Here is an 18717-nt window from a genome sequence, read left to right as displayed (position 1 = left end):
TTTATTACAAAATCAGATATACAGAGAGGAGGAGAGACAGAGAGGAAGATCTTCCATCCGATGGTTCACTCCCCAAGTGAGCACAACGGCTGGAGCTGAGCCAATCCGAAGCCAGGAGCTCTTCCGGGTCTCCCACGCAGGTGCAGCGTCCCAAGGCTATGAGCTGTTCTCAACTGCCTTCCCAGGCCACAAGCAGGGAGCTGGATGGGAAGCTGGGCCACCGGGATTAGAACTGGGAACCATATGGGATCCTAGCGCCTGCAAGGTGAGGACTTTAACCACTATGCTATCGCGCTGGGCCCCATCTGCCTTTCCAATAAAAATAATCTGTTAAAATAAAAAAGACACAACGTCCTGTAGGAGGACATTGTGACCCTAGAGGGTCAGCGAGCACAGGATTACAGTTGATTGGATAATATTTGCATGAGGACAACGGAATGGCTACCTTTCGTATAACTGATGGATATCATCTGTATGAGAACAGTCGAGTGGACCGCATGTGAATGAGAACCCTTGTTAGAATAGACAAAACAAAAGGAGTTCCAAACAAGAGTATGGAAACAGTTGATGGGTTTTGTTGCTAAGCTCAATACCTTTTCTCTTAACCAATATAACCCTCAGTATATAAGGTCTGAGGCCACTAATAAACTTCAGCTTGGACCATCAGTCAGGGTCCACGCGTGTTAGTATCGGCTCTGTGCAGGACAGCGACAACATCCCATACTGAAGTGCCGGATCCAAGTTCCAGCTTCCTGGTAATGCACTCCTGGATAGTTCAAGTAGTCAGCTCCCTATAAGCCACGTGGGAGGCCTGGAAGGACCAGTTCTGACTTGGCCCAGCCCTGCCTGTTGCAGGTATTTCCGGAATGAAGCAGAATAGGAGATATTACTCTGTCTCCCTTTCAACTAGAAAAAAAATGTTGTTTTTTTTAAGATTTATTTTATTTTTATTGGAAAGGCGAGTATACAGAGAGGAGGAAAGACAGAGAGGAAGATCTTCTGTCTGATGATTCACTCCCCAAGTGAGCGCAATAGCCGATGCTATGCCAGTCCGAAGCCAGGAGCCTCTTCTGGGTCTCCCACGTGGGTGCAGGGTTCCAAAGCTTTGGGCTGTCCTTGACTGCTTTCCCAGGCCACAGGCAGGGAGCTAGACGGGAAGTGGGGCCGCCGGGATTAGAACTGGCGCCCATATGGGATCCCAGGCGTGCAAGGTGAGGACCTTAACCACTGTGCCATCGCGCCAGGCCCCCCAAAAAAATGTTTTTAAAAAGAAAATGGTTGATGGGTTATTTGTTGTTTTGGGTTTCAACCATTTTTGTTGTTGTTTCAAACAAGATATATTCAGTGATTTATTTGAAAGAGAAGGACAGGGCCTGGCGCAGTGGCCTAGCGGCTAAAGTCCTTGGCTAGCATGCACCAGGATCCCATATGGGCGCTAGTTGTAATCCTGGCAGCCCCGCTTCCCATTCAGCTCTCTGCTTGTGGCCTGGGAAAGTGGTGGAGGATGGCTCAAAGCCTTGGGAACCTGTACTCTGGCTCCTGGCTTCAGATTGGCCTGGCATTGCCCAGTTGCAGCCACTTGGGGAGTGAATCATCAGACGGAAGTTCTTCCTCTCTGTCTCTCCTTCTCTCTGTGTATCTGACCTTGCAATAAAAATAAATCGAAAGAAAGAAAGAAAGAAAGAAAGAAAGAAAGAAGGAAGGAAGGAAGGAAGGAAGGAAGGAAGGAAGGAAGGAAGGAAGAAAGAAAGAAAGAAAGAAAGAAAGAAAGAAAGAAAGAAAGAAAGAAAGAAAGAAAGAAAGAAAGAAAGAAAGAAAGAAAGAAAGAAAGAAAGAAAGAAAGAAAGAAAGAAAGAAAGAAAGAAAACAGACGAAGAGAGAACGTTTTATGTGCTGGCCCACTCCCCGCCTGGCTGGCAGCGCCCAGCTGGGGTTGAGCCAGTTGGAAGCTGAGCTGGACTGGAAGCAGCGCTGTGACACAGGGTCCCAGTCACAAGTGGCGACTCAACCTACCGTGCGCCACAATTGGGTGCTTTTTTTTTTTTCTTTTGGGCTAAGGAAGGGGGAGAGACAGTCTGAACGGGTACAATGACACTGGCACAGGTGAATGGTTCTGGCGCCACGTGACAGGGCGAGCTGGAAGTGCGCCTGTGTTCAGTTGGGCCTGGCGCAGGGCTCACCTTGGCCACCTGCCCCCGCAGGTCATGCAGCTCGCCCTCCAGTGTGCGCTTCTCACTGAGAGCAGTGCTCAGCGCCGCCTCCTTGGAGTTGAGCAGTGCCTCCAGGTCCTTGAGCCGGGCTTGGGCAGCCATCAGGTCACCCTCCTTCTTGGTATTGCTGGAGAAGAGAGGAGAGGAGCGCGGGTTAACTAAAAGGCGGAGTCTGCGTCCCCTTGGGGCCTGGCACTGCTGTCCCCAATGACCACGAGGGGGCGGCTTTGCCTTAGGTTTGTTGTGTGCGTCTGATGGCCTCTGGGGCTTGGCTCCCATTCCCCACCACTGTTTCCCGGGGTCCCCGAAAACCCCTTTCCTGTCTTCTCCACCCTTCCCATGACTCAGAGCCCAGGAACGCGCCTGGGGCCCCAGGCAAAGCTCGATCTTCAGATATGAATGCCTTTCCCTCGCTCTCCTCCCATTCCTTTCCACACACACAGGGGCACCTTTGTCTCCTGCCCCTTCCCACACAGGGCCTGGCCTTGCTCCTCCGCCTGGGCCCCACCCACTTTCCATTCAGCTAAGCTTCCCTCCCTCTCAGCAGTCCAAGCAGGAGACTCCCAGCCCTTGGGGGGGCTCCCGATGTCTCTAACAGGGCTCAACTTGAGTCCCAGAGGCGTTGGTTCTCTCTCACCCCTTCACCGTCCACAGCAGGGCACTGTGGGAAAGAAGGGTCAGCTGGGAGCTCACGGATGGACAGCCAGCCATGGGGACAGCCCTTGTCTTTCTCAGGACTAAGGTTGGGTCCTGAGTCCCAGGCAGAGCGGGGAAGTACCAGCAGGGTCTCAAGAGAATGCTGAGTCCAACCCACAGCCCACAAGCCTCAGCATCTGGTTCCACATGTGCTGGCCAGGCCTCTGGTCCATCTGGGCTCCACTGGCCAGCCTTCTTGGCCCTCACACTGGGTAGAGCTTGGGCCAGAACCAACCTCAACCCAGCAGGGGAGCCCTTGCCACCTCCCTCGCCCGACTGAGTATTTTTGCTGGTGAAATAGAGGGATTCTGTTTTCATAGAGGCTTCTGGGGAACCCAAGAACTTTTCCAGATCTCACAAACCCCTTTATCCACTTTATCCATAACCAATGAAAGACAGCAGGAGCCCAGGGGTTGGAGGAGCCAACCCTGCAAGGACCTGCTCCTGGCGACCATCTGTAACCCGTCAACTCTTAGCCTGAGCTGCCATTGCGGCACATGGAAAAAAGCAAACCAAACATGGACAGGAGTGGGTGGGGAGACCCAGCCCAGAAACCAGAAAAAAAAAAAAAAAAAAAAAACCTGCCAATATTTTTCTCCTGCCACAATGGGGCCTACATTCCAACAAGCCCAACACCTCACCCCAAAGCAGGATGGAGGCAGCCTTGCAGAAGGCCTGGAAGCAGAGGGACCTGGGATGGGTGGGAGGCTGGGTGGGGCACACCAGAGGCACATCTTCCGAAGTCCTGGTGAGCTGTGACCCCAAGCCCAGGTCCTACCACCAGCTCAGGAGGGACTCTAATTGTGGAGTCACCCCTCTCGGTGGAGCAGGTGAAGCATGCGATGATCTGGAGGGAGCTTTGCTGCCTTGATGTTGGGCCAGACCAGGCCACTGCACATGTTGCCTTAATGCAACAGTGTCTGGTCCCTACACTTGATCTTAGCCAAAAGGCCAAGAAGTGATAGTGTCTACCTCCTGAAAGGACAAAAAAAAAAAAAAAAAAAAGATTGATGGGGCTTGCAAAACCCCTCCTTTGTCTCAGCCCTAAAGGCTAAAAATAAAGTCAAACCCAGCCTGGTGTTGGGCTGCCATCCAGCCCAGCCCCTGGCTGGGAGCACAGCCCCAACTTTCCATGACTTCAGAACTTTTCCGAAGCTGAGACAGCTGCAGGGGGAGAAGGGGGAGTGAAGAAAAACTGCTGGTAAAGTGAGGCGTGAGGCAGACATGGAGACTGAGCTCCTGGGAGGACTCCAAGGTTGGCGGGAGCATCCCAGAAGAGGCCTCTCGGCCCTGCGGCTCCTGCTGCTGTTGCTGGAGGATCAAAACTTTTAAGGGACTAGAAGGAGGAGCTCCACCCATGCCCTGCACACAGCAGAGCCCGCTGCTTGCAGAGGTGGGAGGTGAATGGATGGAGATCTGGAGCAGGGCTGGTGTTCCAGTGGATTCCAGTTGCCCACTTAGGACTCTTCCTGCACCTCATGGCCTTCCCTAGCCTCCAGGTCCAAAGAGAGTAGACAAGTCAGAAGGAGGAACAGGTAGATCCTGGGCCAAAAAAAAAGTACCCCCAAGCTGGTGGGAGGAGTTGGAGGAGCGCGAGGGGGCTCCCAGAACTGACACACATGGGAGCTGCTTCCTTCAGTAGAGCCTGCTGCCCAAAAGGCAGAGGCAGCAACAGTGTTAAGAAGAAAATAGGGGTGAGGGGGTGCCATGGCGTGGTAGGTGAAGCTTCCATCTGCAATGCCAGTATCCCATATGGATGCCAGTACAAGACCTGGCTTCCAGTCCAGCTCCCTGTTAAGCCTAGGAAAGCAACAAAAGATGGCCTGAGTGCTTGAGCCCCTGCACTGCTTTGTAGCAGACCCAGATGCTGCTTCTGGCTGCAGGCTACTGTCTCCGAACCAGCTCCACCCACTGCAGCCATGTGGGGAGTGAACCAGAAGAGGAAGATTTTCCTCTCTGTAAAATTTGCCTTTCCAATTAAAAAAAAAAAAAATGAAGAAAGGGCCTGGCATGACATTCTAGTGGCTAAATCCTTGCCTTGCAAAAGGCACTGTGATCCCACACAGATGCTGGTTCATGTCCCAGATGCTCCCCTTCCCATTCAGCTCCTTGCTGTGGCCTGGGAAAGCAGTAGAGAACAGCTCAAAACCTTGGGACCCTGTACCCATTTGGGAGACCCAGAAGAGGCTCCTGGCTTGGATTGCCTCAGCTCCAGCTGTTGTGGTCATTTGAGGAGTGAATCAGAAGATGAAGGATCTTTCTCTCTTCTCTGTTCATCTGCCTTTCCATAGAAATACATCTTAAAAAACTAAAAAAATAAATAAATAGTGCTCACTTTGGAAGCACATATGCTAAAAATTAAATAATAAGTAAAAATAAAAGGCAAACACTTCTATGGAGTCATGACATAGAAGGGCTGCTCTGGGCAGTCCAACGTTAACTCGCCAAGTCCTTGTAGCTGCCCTGGGGACATGGGCACTATGGCTGTGCCATTGAGGAAACCAAGGCACAGGGCCCTGCAAGGCAGAAGGCAGCAGGGCTGGGAACCAGCTATCCCTGGTTGGCATGTTCCAACACCCCTGGCTTCCCACCCAGTGTGGATGGGGACTTTGCCTAGTGCTTAGAGAAAAGCAGGCTTAGCGAAAAGCTGGCAAGGGCAGGCTAGACACACCCTGCAGATGAGGGAAACCACAAGCAGAGGGAAGCGCAGAAGGGTGCCCGCAGTTTCCTTCTCGGGCCTGGGGAGCTCCCCTCTGTGGGGAACTAAGTCACCATCACCTGCGGCCTTGTGACTCAGAACTGGGGCACTCTGTGGCAGCAGCCTCACGCACACCCCAGAGATGGCTGGGCACAAGCCCCTCCAACCGCTCGCTCCCTACTCAAGGATGTCACCTCAGACCCGGCCGGGCCCAGAGCGCCCCCTAGGAGTTGGGGAGGTGGCAATGGCAAAGCCGGGCACACACTCTGTGCCATCCACACCCCCCCATACCGGGCTGGGTTGGCAAGGACAAATGGGGTGGGGTGTTTGGCAAGGAAGGGTGGGAACCTGGGGACTGCTCAGGTGACTCATGCTGTAAGACACAATGATGGGCAGGGGTCCGGGAAATCCTCCACAGCTCGCAGGGGAGCCCCTGGCTTAGCCTGTGTCCTGCCAGCTCTTCCCTGGCACGCTCCAGGTTTCTCCTCAGGCCACATTCCCGCGGCCTCCGGAGAGGCAACAAGGGCTGGGCATCCTGTTTTAAAACTCATCCTATGAGAAGACAAGGGATGGGGGAGGGGTGCCGGAGCCGGCGGTGGGGTGCTGGGGGTGCTGCTCTGTGAAGCGGTGGCTGACAGGACGATGGGCTGCTCTCCTACATGCCAAGGAGCGCGGTTAGGGCCTGGGCTGGCAGCAGGCCAGGCGCTGACCCGCCCACTGAGTCACCCTCCTCAGCCGCCCATATCCTCCGATGCCAGATATGGAAGTCGGGACCAACCGCCCGCCTGTTTGGATCTGGTTGCTGGGAGCAACACGCCAGGCCCGCAGGGAGAGGCCTCCATTTCCTCCCGGGCCTGGGAGAGCTGACCAGACAGACTTGAGAGACCCAAGCTAAAAATAAGCGGTGGGCGGGGACTCCGGACCAGAGGGGCGTGGCAGAGCAGCGGGGCCCCGCCCCGCAGGGGCTCCCTCAAACCCGCCCAGTCGGTCAGTCAGTCCCGGGGGAACCCCTGCCTCACCAGCCCTGAGCGTTCCCCATGCCGGCAGCCTCCGGACCGAGGACCACCGGGAGAAAGGCTGGATGGCAGAGGGTCTAAGACCGCCGCCTTTCCTGCCTCGCGCGGTAGAGCGCCCCCTGTGCCTGGGCAGGGCCGGGCAGGTGGGTGACAGACCGAGCCCTCCGCCCAGTCTGACTTCCTGCCGTGTGGCCTGCCAGCACGCGCCTGGGCCCTCCCCCGCCTTTGTTCCAGGGATTCCCTCCACTATAACCGCTCCTGTTTCCTTCCATTAATCTGCACCCACACCCCCACACATTCAGCTCAGCCTGGCTGCCACACAGATTCACCTGTTGGGTCTTTTTCTGCCTGCTGTTCAACTGCCCTGAGGCTACCAGGTTTGGTTGGATTTTCAAGATTTATTTCACTTGAAAGGTAAAATTAGAGAGAGAGAGAGGGACACACACTGAGCTTCTATATGCTGGTTCCCTTGCCAACTGCCAGCAATGGCCAAGGCTGAACCAGGCTGAAGCCAGGAGTGCAGAACTTCTCCTGGGTCTCCCACGTGGATAGCAGAAGCCATGTACTTGGGTCATCCTCCACTGCTTTCCCAGGAGCATTAGTAGGGAGCTGGATGGGAAGTGGAGCAGCTGACGTGAACATGCTGAACCTCCTGTGCCATGACCCGAGGTTCTTATGCATCCGGAGGGGCTTCCTCCCGGACCAAATCTTCCTGCACTTTACGGACAGGAAGCCTAAGCCTGGGGAAGGGCTAGCTCGAGCACTAACACCCTGCCTACCAGGTCATCTGAGGACACTCAAAGAACATCGACAAAGGCTCAAGGTACACAGCTGGCACAGGGAGTGACAGAGAGCCAGGCCTAGGGGACATGGCGAACTTACTTGCTGGGAGACATCCCAGCCAGAGAGCGACATGGGGACACCTGCCCTGCCACAGTTGGGGGTAACACCAGGCATGGTATCCTGTATCCCCACCCCCACAAGTAACCACCCCTATGGTTTCTGTGGGTCTCCGGCCACTTTCGGGTGAGGGCAGGATGTGGGTAGCTGGCCTCCCCATCCTGGCACGTGGGGTGCTGTTCTTTCTCTAGAAGGGAGATCTTCCAAAGAAGAACTGAGGGTGGCAGGCATCCCAGGGTCTCGCCTTCCCCAAATGCCACACTGTGAGCTTCCAGATGCCTGACACCTGGAAGGCACATGTGGGCATCTGGCAAGGACCACCCTACTTCCCCAACACGGGCAGGCAGGCACACCCGCAGATGGCACGGCCTGGCTGCCACACGTGCTTCTCTTGGGCGTGACACCTGCCAGACATGCCCCGAGTCCGAGGCCCCTCAGATCCCTTTCCAGAACAGCCAAGCTCCCAGCTGTCCTGCCCCCCATCAAGACAAAGCCAGGTCTTCATTCCAGGGAGGGCTGGGCATTGATGGGGACAGGGGCCTGTTGACATGTTCAGTCACAACTCCAGCAGAAGCAATGGGCCTGGCAGGGGGCCCAGCCTGAGTCACAGCTGCTGGGCCTATCAACGTGGCATTGTACCGACTAAGGAGAAGCCTGGGGCCAGAGGCCAGACCATTGGGGTCCCGGACAACAGGCGGCTGGCTTCCTCACCAACTGGCTCCTCTGCATGGGCTCCTGCCAAAGATCACTTTGCGTTTTCCTGGCCCTGTCTCTCCAGAAGTCATTCCAATGTTCCCTCTCTTTCTCTCTCTTTCTCTCTCTTTCTCTCTCTCTCTCTCTCTCTCTCTCACACACACAGCCAAAAAAATAGGAGTGGGTGGGGTGGGGCCTGGGGGCAGACAGAATGAAGAAGGTTAGGGTAGGCAGAATGGCCTTAGAAAGTAGCCCTTCCTGAAGAGGAAGGAGGCAGGCCTAAGGGAAGGACAGTGGGAGGACCACCGCCCCAGAGGCCACAGCAGCAGCAGCCTTCCTGTGGGACTTGTTAACCCTTGTCCTGATGGAGCAGAGCTGTTAACCCTGCCAGCTCCTGGTGAGAGTGAGTGGAAGCCACACCCAGGCTAGGAGAGGCAGTGAGCTGGGAGGACCTGTGTTTTTCTAGTCTCACTGCATTCCAGCTCCAGCCTGAGAAGATGTGAGTCTCTCTCCCAGCTGGCAGAAGGTGGCTGCACCAGAGCTTCAAAGCCTGATCCCTTGGAAGGAAGACTTTTGCTCCTCTCCTGAGCCAGCCCCAAGGAGACTGGCACCCTGTTCCCCAGCCCTTTGTTTACTCCCCACCCCCCGCCGTCCTGGTCTCTCTTGCTGCAGTTGCACATGCACACTCAGGGTCTCCCGTCCACTCTCCACCCTGCCCCTCTGGGGTGACTCAGCGCCCCTGGCCAGCCCGGGTTCCCAGCCAGAATTATTCCTGGCTTCAGCAGGCGGGATTCCGGCTTCCTCTCCCACAACTACAGTGGGACTGGGAGGGCCACTCCTTCTCTAGCACCACCCTTCTCACCCCCATCCTAGCTCTTAAGGGACCAGTAAAGGCCAAGACCGCCTGGTAGGACAGCCTCAGCTCCGGGAAGCTAGCCTAGGTACAGGATGGGGGAAGGTGGGCCATTCAAGGTCATCACGTGCCTCCCTGTGGCTCCAGGCACGTGCTACCCCTGGCCAGCTCCAAGGTGACAGTCCTACTTTTCCTAAGGCCTCCCTCTGCTCCCAACACAGGTGAGTGGAATCTATTCCTATGCCAACTGTCCCTTTCCTGCTACGTGATCCAAGCCCTGCCACTGTCCCGCACGGACAGCCATTGACAACGCACTATCCTTTCCTCCTGGCATTGTAAACAGAGCACCTGCCAAGGGGGCCTAGCGCCTCGTGATTGGCCATCTCCAACAACCATTCTCTGGGAAATGGGAGACGAGCATGACTGCATTCTTAACTGCACAGTTTGCGGGAAATGCTTGTGTGGAGAACAGCGCTGGGGAGTAATTGTATTCACCTTGGTTATATTTGATTTGACTATTAATAGCCTGGTGTTTTTGAGGGTGGTTTGCTCACTCCTGCCACCACTACTTAGGGACCTTTGCCGATCTCCTGCTCTGACCCCTTTTCTCTACACCCAGTAAAACCCAGAGGGAAGGGAGACTAATTCAAGGTCACACAGAAACTCAGAGGCAGGACTGGGCCAGGGTTGGATCCATGACCTTATTCACGTCAGACCCTATGGACCTCCTTGAAAATCTCCAAGAAACCTCCGCACTTGGCCACGTCCCCTGCAATGCCCAGGGAGCCCCAGGAGGTGAGGCCCAGATAATAAAACCTTCCCTGGTATCAGAGCCTCCTCAGAGCTGGCCCTGCCTCTGCTGCTGCAGCTGCTGAAAGAGACCAGTGAGGGGCTGAGGGGGCCGGGGGAGGTGGAGCAGAGGGCACAGTTGCAGGCCTCTCCCTGACCAGCTGTTCCCCTCAGCTGTCCCTGGCTTCAGCTACCCAATTACTAGGGGCGGGAGTGGGAGTGAGGACAATGGGTATACCCATGCCAAGAGTAAGTCTGTCCTGACTCCTGGGGGCCAAGGGAGGGCCACAGGAGCCCTGATGGGGCCTTCCTCTCCTTTCTCTTTTTCCTTGTGCTCCTGGAGTATTGCTCTTCCCCCTCCCCATGGCATGTGTTCCACCTTCTCTCCCTTTCCATCAGAATGTGGGGGGCAGCACCTGTAGGTACTGTCCCACTTCAATCAGCCCCCAGGCCCCTGTCCTCACTGGCCTCCTAATGACTGCCCAAGGGTACTGTTCTTTCCTGATTTAGGCGATAACACTCCAGACAAGTCCCAAGACAGTCTCAAGACACAAACCACCAGCCTTCTTCCAAACTTCCAAAATGTGTCTCGTGATCTAAAAGCCTAGAGGGTCCCAGGACTTTTCAGGCACTGAGGGCTGGGACAAAGGCTACTGATCAAGTGTTGACAAGCCCTGGCAGGACAGCCGAGCATCCAGGCCCCACAGGGCGCAAGCAGCACAGTCTTTAGGCAGGTGGCAGCCAGCACAGGCTTCAGCCACCTCCAAGCCTCCAACTTGGCCCAAAGCAAGAGGGGTGTGCTTTGGTGGGAAGAGGAGCCAGCGGGGAGTCAGTGGGAATCTCAATTCCCAACACAGGACACACCTCTATGCCCTGCTGGCCTGAGCAGAGGCTATGGTGACCTTGAGCCTGCAATATCCCTGCCTTGTCTGCACTAGGGGCTGCTCAAGGAAGGCGGGCAATCCAGGAAGTCGTCGGATACAAGGGCCTCCCTCAGGGGAAGAGGTGCTTCTGCTTTGTGGGCCGGGGATCACCCTATGGCTGACTCAGCCTTCCCCCCAACAGTTCCGCCTTGGGAAGGCACCATCCCGCAGCCCAATGTCCATCATTCCGCATTCGAACTCTCGTGCAGACTGCCCGTCTGTAGCCCTGGTTCCAGACACCAGTGCAGGTTCCAAGCAAAAGAGGCAGGAGAGGGACCCCAGGACACTGCGGAAATGGAGGGGCTGAAAGGGGCAGGTCTTCAGGCCTCCATTCCTCCCCCCCCACCCCTGGCAAGACATCTGTGGACCCCACCCTGTCTCCTGCTGTCTCTCAAGTCCCTAGGGAGGTGGAGGGGTAGCAACTGAGTCATTCATGCACTCTGCTAGTCTGGCCTGGGGTGGCACCTAGCTCCTAGCCTAGAGCCAGGTGGGGAGGCAGGCCTTTCCAGGGTGTGGTGGGCGGGGGGGGGGGTGTTATAGAAGGGCAATCTCAGCCTAAACCTAGGGGTGCTGATACCTGGGCTTCAGGAAGAAAGATAAGGCAGATGGGTGTGTCACGCAGCCCACTGTACGTTGGGAGAAGAAAAGAAGGGCTCTCTATCCTCTAACCGCTGGGTGTGGCCAAGGTGCCCAGCATTGCCACAGGGTCTTCCAGAAGGCCCTGTATCCCAACCCAAGTTTGGCCCTGGACTCTGAGCTCTAATTAAACATTAAACCAGATAACACCTCTCCAGGCTTTGGCGGAGGGAGGGGTAGGGACACGGCCTATCTTTCTTTCCCACTTCTCCACCTTACCCTGAGCCTAGCAGGTGCAAAAGGGAGCAAGCCATCTTGCCTCTTACAACGGATACTGGACATGGCAGAGAATAGCCACCCCAGGGTGAGCCCCTCAGCCTCAGCCCCTGGCCCCACCTGCCGTTGACCTGGGATCCAGGTGTGCAAATCTACTCCCTCTTCCGGAAGCTCAGCCTGCCTACTCAGGATCAGTGAGGGGGGAAAACAGAGACAAGCAGGTGGCTAAATATAACAGGGACACACACCACCCCCGCCCTGACGTCCCAGGCCCAGGACAGCTGCACCGGAGACAGACAAGTGAGGCTGCGTGAAAGCCTCCTGCAATAATGTTTGCCCAGCTCCACGAGGCATGTCCTTCGCGGGACCCGTACAGGGGCTGAGCGGACTAGTTGAACATGCTAGTCCACTGCCTCGGCTCCCCTAGCTTGCCTCCTATCTGTCTTGCTAGCTAAGCTACTCAGATCGCTAGTGGAAAAAGATAGGTGATCCCTTTCAACAGACATCAGGGTTGAACCCAACTCTTCACACAACTTGAGGAAGGGAATGGGTCAGCCACACACATGGGGCCTGGGGCTAGCAGAGAGCAGAAGGGCCCCCAGAAAACATTGGGGTGGGGTTTGGGGAAAGACTGGGAAAAATACAAAGACAAGAAGGAGGTGGTGAGGTTGAAACCACCAGCCTCTCACAGATCTCCAAGCACCTGTAAGAGCCCTTTGGCTTGGGAAAGTGAAAGAAGAAAGCAAATTTGAAGGAAGGAGGGAGAGCTGGAAGAAGGCCCCAACCTCAGGACTTGTCAATGCCTTGTTAGCCAAGCAGGAGGAGTCGAGGAGGGTGGGGTAGGGTGCGGCAGCGATGGGTGAAGTGGGAGTGGCCTGAGCCTTCCAACGGCTGGATTTCAAAAATGTCACCGTATTCCAGCCGGTTAATAAGGCAAAGATCAAAAAACGTCAGCGGCGGGCAGAGAGGCCGGATATGGGAGTAGAGTGCTCTGGCGTGGCCGGGAAAATGAAAGCGGTTCTCTCAGAGGAGGGAGGGAAGGAAGGACTGAGTTGAGTCCTGTCTGTCCCCCCCACTCCTCCTCCAGCCCACCAAGACGCCAGGTGGAAGGCCAAGAGGGGCTGCGTCCAGCTCTGGGCATAACACAACTTCCTGAGCCGCAAGCCTCTGCCCGGTCTTTCTCCATTCCCTCCCTCCCTCGCATTCCTGGGCCAAGCAGGCTAAGGGCTGTGGGAGCTGTGGAGGAGCCAGACTCCTAGAGTTGTTTGGGTGGGCCTCTGGTCAGAGACCAGAGAGTTAGGCACACGCAGCCAGTGAAGGAAACCAGGAGCACCCCCTTTTCCCCTTGGACGGGAAAGTTTAGGGGTGGGGGCTTGTCCTGGCGTGGTGACATCTCTCCAGCACCACCCTGGATAGATGCCAGCTCAGGAGGTATGTCCTGGCCAAGCTGGCACAGTGCCAAGTCTTGCCAAGAAAGTTCCACCAGGAACCATTCACCCCTCCAATGTGTGCCATATGGACCGGGCAGGCCCAGTTTGTTTTGCTCAAGTTCTTTTCCTCTCAAGCCCCACAAGATTGTCAACTCTCACCCTGACAACATGCAGGCCTGCCACCCGCCCCCTACTACTCCTCATATGTACCCCCCCCCCGCCCTCAATCGCGGAGACCCTCCCCTGTCCTTCCTGTCCTGACAGCTCCCCCTTGGCACTGCCAGTCACTCCCGCCCGAGGCAGTTCCGGAGAGGGAGGAAACTTCATGGTGAAGTTCTCGGCAGCCCAGGCCTTCGTGGCACCCTTCCCCGGAGAACCTTGGACTAGGGGGTCCTCAGCACACCCGCTGCCACCTGAGTTCACTCACCGCGCCTTGAGCTCCTTAAACTCCTCACGCACTTTGCTCAGCTCCAGCTGCAGACGGGCACGCTCTTTGGCCACTGAGTCGAGGGTCTTGCGAGCATCCCCGAGCTCTGCCTCGTAGGCAGCCTTGATGCCGGACACCTCGCGGCTGACCACCTCTTCGGATTCAGTGATGCGAAGGCGCAGCCCCGCATTCTCGGTTTCCAGCGAGCGCACCCGGTCGATGTAGACGGCCAAGCGGTCATTGAGCTCCTGCAGGTCTTCCTTCTCCTGCAACCTGGTAATGCGGGTGGGTGACAGCGGGGTGGAGCTGGCCTGCGCCCCGCTACGGGTGGCGCGCCGTTGGGACGGGGTCTCCATGGCCGGCAGGGTGGCAAGGCTGCCCGCAGGGCAGGAGGCTCCCGGGAAGGGCGCGGGGGGCTTCGGAGCGGAGGACGGCCGGAGCGGGCTCAGGGGCGGAGCAGGCCGGCCGGCTGGGTCGCGGCTTGCTCCTGGCAGGCGCTGTCAGAGCTCGGCGCGGCGGCAGCGGGCTTGGCTGGCGTGGCTGCGGCGCTCCCGCGGACACTGAGTCACCGGCGCCGGGGCCCAGGCTCTAATAGGGCCTCCTCTTCGGGGAGGCGGGGCTAGTCTTTAAAGGGGCAGTCACCTAGCCAAGGGGTCCGGACCGGCGGAGAGTCGGGAGGAGGTGTCCAGGCCCCACCCTGGCGCCGCACTTCCAGGGGGTGCCTGAAGCTTCCCCTGGTCTCCGTGCCTGCCAGCCCAGCGCTCTCAGCTCCCAAAGCTTATCCCCCCCGCCTCTACTGCTTCGGGCCTTCAGGGGCACAGGGCAGAGCCAAGGGGAGAGAGTGGGTGGGCAATGGGCAGTGGGGGAGGGGTCGGACAGGCAGGGCTGGGGGAAATGGGAGAGTGAGGGAGGGCTGAGGCTGGTGCCCATGGGGTGAGTCACCCTTCTTCCACCGCTGGCTCCCCCTTCCCTCTCCATAGTAGCAGTGAGTCACTCCTACCCCCCTCCATATGTGGGCAGCCCATTCAAAGCTATAGCTCAGGCTGCCAGGAGTGGGGTAGTGGGGTGGAGGGAGGGAGAAGGGTTGCTTGGATTCCTGGGTGGGCAGCGAAGTTCTAGGACCTATGTTACCCTTGAATGGGGGCAGGGCAGGATTCGGGGATTTGGGATTTTTTTTTTTTTTTTTTTTTTTTGGTCTTTTACCCCAATGCATTATCTCCCTTCAAACACAAGCATTGGGTGTGAGACCCAGACACCAAGCTGCAGCCCCCAAGGGAAGGGCCAAAAATAGGACCCAGGCACTGCCCTTCCCATCTCCTGGTCCCCTCTTCCTTTGGAACCAAGCAATTGGAAAATGAGGCTGCCCGGGCTCCTCCCCTAGTACTCCCCCTACACACCCCACTAGCCAACTCCGGGACGGTATTTTTTTTTTTTCTCGGTACTTATTTTAATGGATAATCTAAAACAGATACCAGCTCTATGTGTGTGTTCATCATGTTGCCAGGACACCAGGCCCCAGATTTCTGTGGTTCCCAGAGAGGCCTGAAAGGGGGTGCAGAGCCAATGGCAAGGTGGCCAGGGCTGGATCTCCATCTCGGCTTGGCATTCCCGGCTGCAGGCAGAAAAAAAAGTGTGTGTGTGGGGGGGGGGGTTGGACAGTGGAGGGGCGGAAGCAGCAACGACCCCATAGGCTTGTTGGTTACAAAGGCAAGCACCCTCTGGTGCATCACTCTATTTTGGGCAAGTTTGCTTTGGGGACGCTGTGTCCTCTGGGTCCCCAAGCTGCTTTATCCTCAGGCCTCACCCAAAGACCCCTGAGCGCCTCTAGTCCTGCCCCCGCTCCCATTTTCTCTCTGAGGTGGCAGTTCTGAGTCTCCAGGGTGTGCCTGCCCCATGCCCTGGCCCGATGCCGCCCACGGCTTATTCTGATGAGGAACCTGGGAAATTAAATTATGTTGTTCATGCCTACAGCTGTGGGATATCCGGCTTCCCCTATAAACAAGGGCAGCAGAGCCGGGTGGGGCTTTGGTTCTGGGTTCCATTGCACACGAGCCCTGGGAGCACACACCAGGGGCTGCAGCGGAGTGGAGGTGAAGACCCCTGGTGTTCCAGGGTCCTCAGCTCTCTAAGGGAACCGACCAGTGTCCTGAGCACCTAGTATGGTGAGGGGACCAGGATGAGGTGTTCCCACCAGGCTGGCCGCATCCTTTCAGGATGTGACTCCCACCCTGGGTTCCCAAGACAAAGCAAGAAGTCTTGTTCTGCTTTTTCCCTCCTTGTGGTCCTGGGCCAGAGAGGCAGGGAGGGTGAGCCAGTGAAACGTGAAAGAACTGGGCTCGTGCTGGGCTCGTGCTGTTTCCCCTCCTTGGCATGGAGCACCTCCTCCACCCCACCGCCTCCCCACAACCCTCTCTCCCTTGCCTGGTTTGGCTTTCCCTCCTGGCTTGGGAAGCAAAACCATGCTTAACCTCTCCTAACTCTAGACCGCCCCTTCTTTGCAGGGAGAAAAAGTACAGGAGAAAAGGAGAGACTATCACCCCAAATTTTTAACCCTGGGCTCTTTCCAAAGGGCACCCCCATTGCTGCCATCAAAATGGTCCCAATCCACCAGCATTGTGGGGCTAAGCCTCCACCTGCCGTTCCTGAATCCCATAGAGGCACCTGTTTGAATCCTGGCTTCTCCATTCCCAATCTAACTCCCTGCTATGTGCTTTGGGAAAAGCAGCAGAAAATGACCAAGTATTTCAGGCCCTGCAACCTAGTGGGAGACACAGAAGAAGCTCCTGGTTCCTGGCTTTGGCCTGGCACAGTCCCAGCCATTGCCATTTGGGAAGTGAACCAGAGGATGGAAATATTCAGACCACTCATTGGACTCCAGAGGCCACAAGCTGGCTCTCCCCTCAGCAGGACACAGATCACCAATCCCAGGAAAAAAGGCCCAATCCAGAGGAACTGGGCTGGTGAAAAGTGCTCGGGTCGGGTCCCAACCCTCTCTCCCTAGCTGTGTGATGCTGATCTACTAAATGCTCTGGACCTGTTTTTTTTCATGCATAATGTGGGCAGAGCAGCTAGCTAAGCCAGGTAACACCAAACCTATGCTTGCTCTCACTGGGGACAACCATTGGTGGAAAATGGAAGGAGCAGGACAGCAGCAAGTACAAGTGGTTAAAAAGTGTAGAATGCCGAACTAAATAATAAATCCCAAACAGATCCCAAAAGTTTTGGGAGTAAAATCAAAATACAGCGGTTGAGTCCAGGGGATGCCTGGTTCACTTGTCTTAAACTACGATGACCAGGGATAGCACTGTAGCATAGTGGGTAAAATACTACCTGCAACCCAGCATCCCATATGGGCTCTGGTTCAAGCCCTGGCTGTTACACTTCTATTGCAGCTCCCTGCTGATGGCCTCAGAAAGGCAGCAGAGAATAGCCCAAGTCCTTAGGCTCCTAATACACCCATGTGGGAGACCTGGATAATACTTTCGGCTCCAACCTCCCCATTGCTGCCACGTGGGGAGTGAACAGCAGATGGAAGATCTCTTTCTCTGCACCTCTGCCTTTCAGTTTTTTTTTTTAAAGATTTATTTATTTTTATTACAAAGTCAGATATATAGAGAGGAGGACAGACAGAGAGGAAGATTTTCCATCCGATGATTCACTCCCCAAGTGAGCGCAACGGCCAGTACTACGTGGATCCGAAGCTGGGAACCAGGAGCCTCTTCCAGGTCTCCCAAGTGGGTACAGGGTCCCAAAGCTTTGGACCATCCTTGACTGCTTTCCCAGGCCACAAGCAGGGAGCTGGATGGGAAGTGGAACCACCGGAATTAGAACCGGCACCCATATGGGATCTGGCAGGTTCAAGGTGAGGACTTTAGCCGCTAGACCACCATGCCGGCCCCACCTCTGCCTTTCAATTAATTAATTAATTAATTAATTAACTGATGGGGCCTGGAGTAATGATTCAATTAGATAATCCTCCCTCTGCAAGCACCAGGATCCCTTATAGGTGCCTGTTCATGTACCGGCTGCTCTATTTCCCATCCAGCTCCATGCCTGTAGACTGGGAAAGCAGTAGAGGATGGCGCAAAGTCCTGGAACCCTGCAACCAATGTAAGAGACCTAGAAGAAGCTTCCGGCTTCATATTGGCTCAGCACAGCCAAGGCGACCACCTGGGGAATGAACCAGCTGATGGAAGATCTTTCTCTGTCTCTCATCTCTATAACCCCGCCTTTCAAATAAAAATAAATAAATCTTAATACAATCACCTTGGGAGTTGGGAGGTAGTTCCTCTGTGTTCTTATAGCATCCTGGGGCTCCCTCTGGGATTCTTCCTCCTGAAAATGCAAGGAGAGCACAGGAGGGACCAAGTCTTAGTTTTAAAGATTTCTTTCTTTATTGGACAGTCAGATTTACAGAAAGAAACAGACATAGAGTGAAAGATCTTCCATCTGCTAGTTTACTCCCCAAGTGGCCACAAAAGCCAGAGCTGAGCTGATCAGGAGCCAGGAGCTTCTTTCGGGTCTCCCATGCAGGTGCAGGGTTCCAAGGCTTTAAGTCAGCCTGTATTGCTTTCTCAGGCCACAAGCAGGGAGCTGGATGGCAAGTGGAGCAGTGAGAATAGGAACTGGCACCCATATGGGATCCTGGCGCACACAAGGCAAGGATGTTAGCCACTAGGCTACCGTGTTGTGCCCCAGGATGAAGTCTGAACATCTATGACCCTAAAATCTGACGGAAGTGTTTGGTGTTTCCCCACAGCATGAATGTAGCTGATCCTGATACTTCTCAGGTTGACAGTTTGTGTTTGGAAAAAGTTATTTGTTTCAGCCTCAGTTTCCCCATTTTTATGATAAGTATGGGAAGGGCTTGAAGGCTTTCCTGAACACCCAACACAGAGAGAATCTTCTTCAGCATGGCTTTAGGGGCCAGGGATGCGACAGTGAACGTGACAGACAAAAACCCCTTCCAGGTTTGTTTAAAGATGGTGGGTGCGGAGCGAATAAAGGCAAAATAAGACAATGCCCCGTGAACACCTTACACTTCCACAAGCTTTGTTCTGTTTCCTAGGCTGTTCTCAGATTGGCCTGCCCAGTAACCTTGTGGGTTGCAAATTATCTCCCTGCCGTACAGGTGAGACTGACTTTCCCCAAACCGGATGGCGGCCGAGGAACTTGGAACGTGTGCCAGGCAGCCTGGTCTAAGTCCAGAATACACTTCACTATCTTCTGC

At 55.5% G+C, this 18717-nt stretch overlaps 1 protein-coding gene across 5 annotated transcripts in view; it reads right to left on the bottom strand.

The window, feature by feature from the left end:
* LMNA (lamin A/C) overlaps positions 1 to 18717 on the bottom strand; it is a 41839-nt gene that overhangs the window by 5572 nt on the left and 17550 nt on the right. For 2 of the 5 annotated variants that reach the window (XM_040998760.1, XM_040998759.1), the window contains exons 1-2: positions 13488 to 14022; positions 2181 to 2337 (exon numbers count right to left, since the gene is read on the bottom strand). In XM_040998760.1, the coding sequence (XP_040854694.1) occupies positions 2181 to 2337; positions 13488 to 13843 (513 nt within the window). In that variant the 5' untranslated portion in view covers positions 13844 to 14022. Of the gene's footprint in view, positions 1 to 2180; positions 2338 to 6623; positions 6644 to 13487; positions 14093 to 18717 lie in introns of those variants that run through there. The other 3 variants (XM_040998761.1, XM_040998758.1, XM_040998762.1) reach the window with 3 other exon arrangements.

The sequence above is a fragment of the Ochotona curzoniae genome, unplaced genomic scaffold, assembly GCF_017591425.1.
Source record: "Ochotona curzoniae isolate NIBS_2020 unplaced genomic scaffold, NIBS_Ocur_1.0 scaffold_1037, whole genome shotgun sequence".
Lineage (NCBI taxonomy): Eukaryota > Metazoa > Chordata > Mammalia > Lagomorpha > Ochotonidae > Ochotona > Ochotona curzoniae.
Note: the sequence above shows the minus strand (reverse complement) of the source record. Positions and strands in the feature narration are given on the sequence as shown.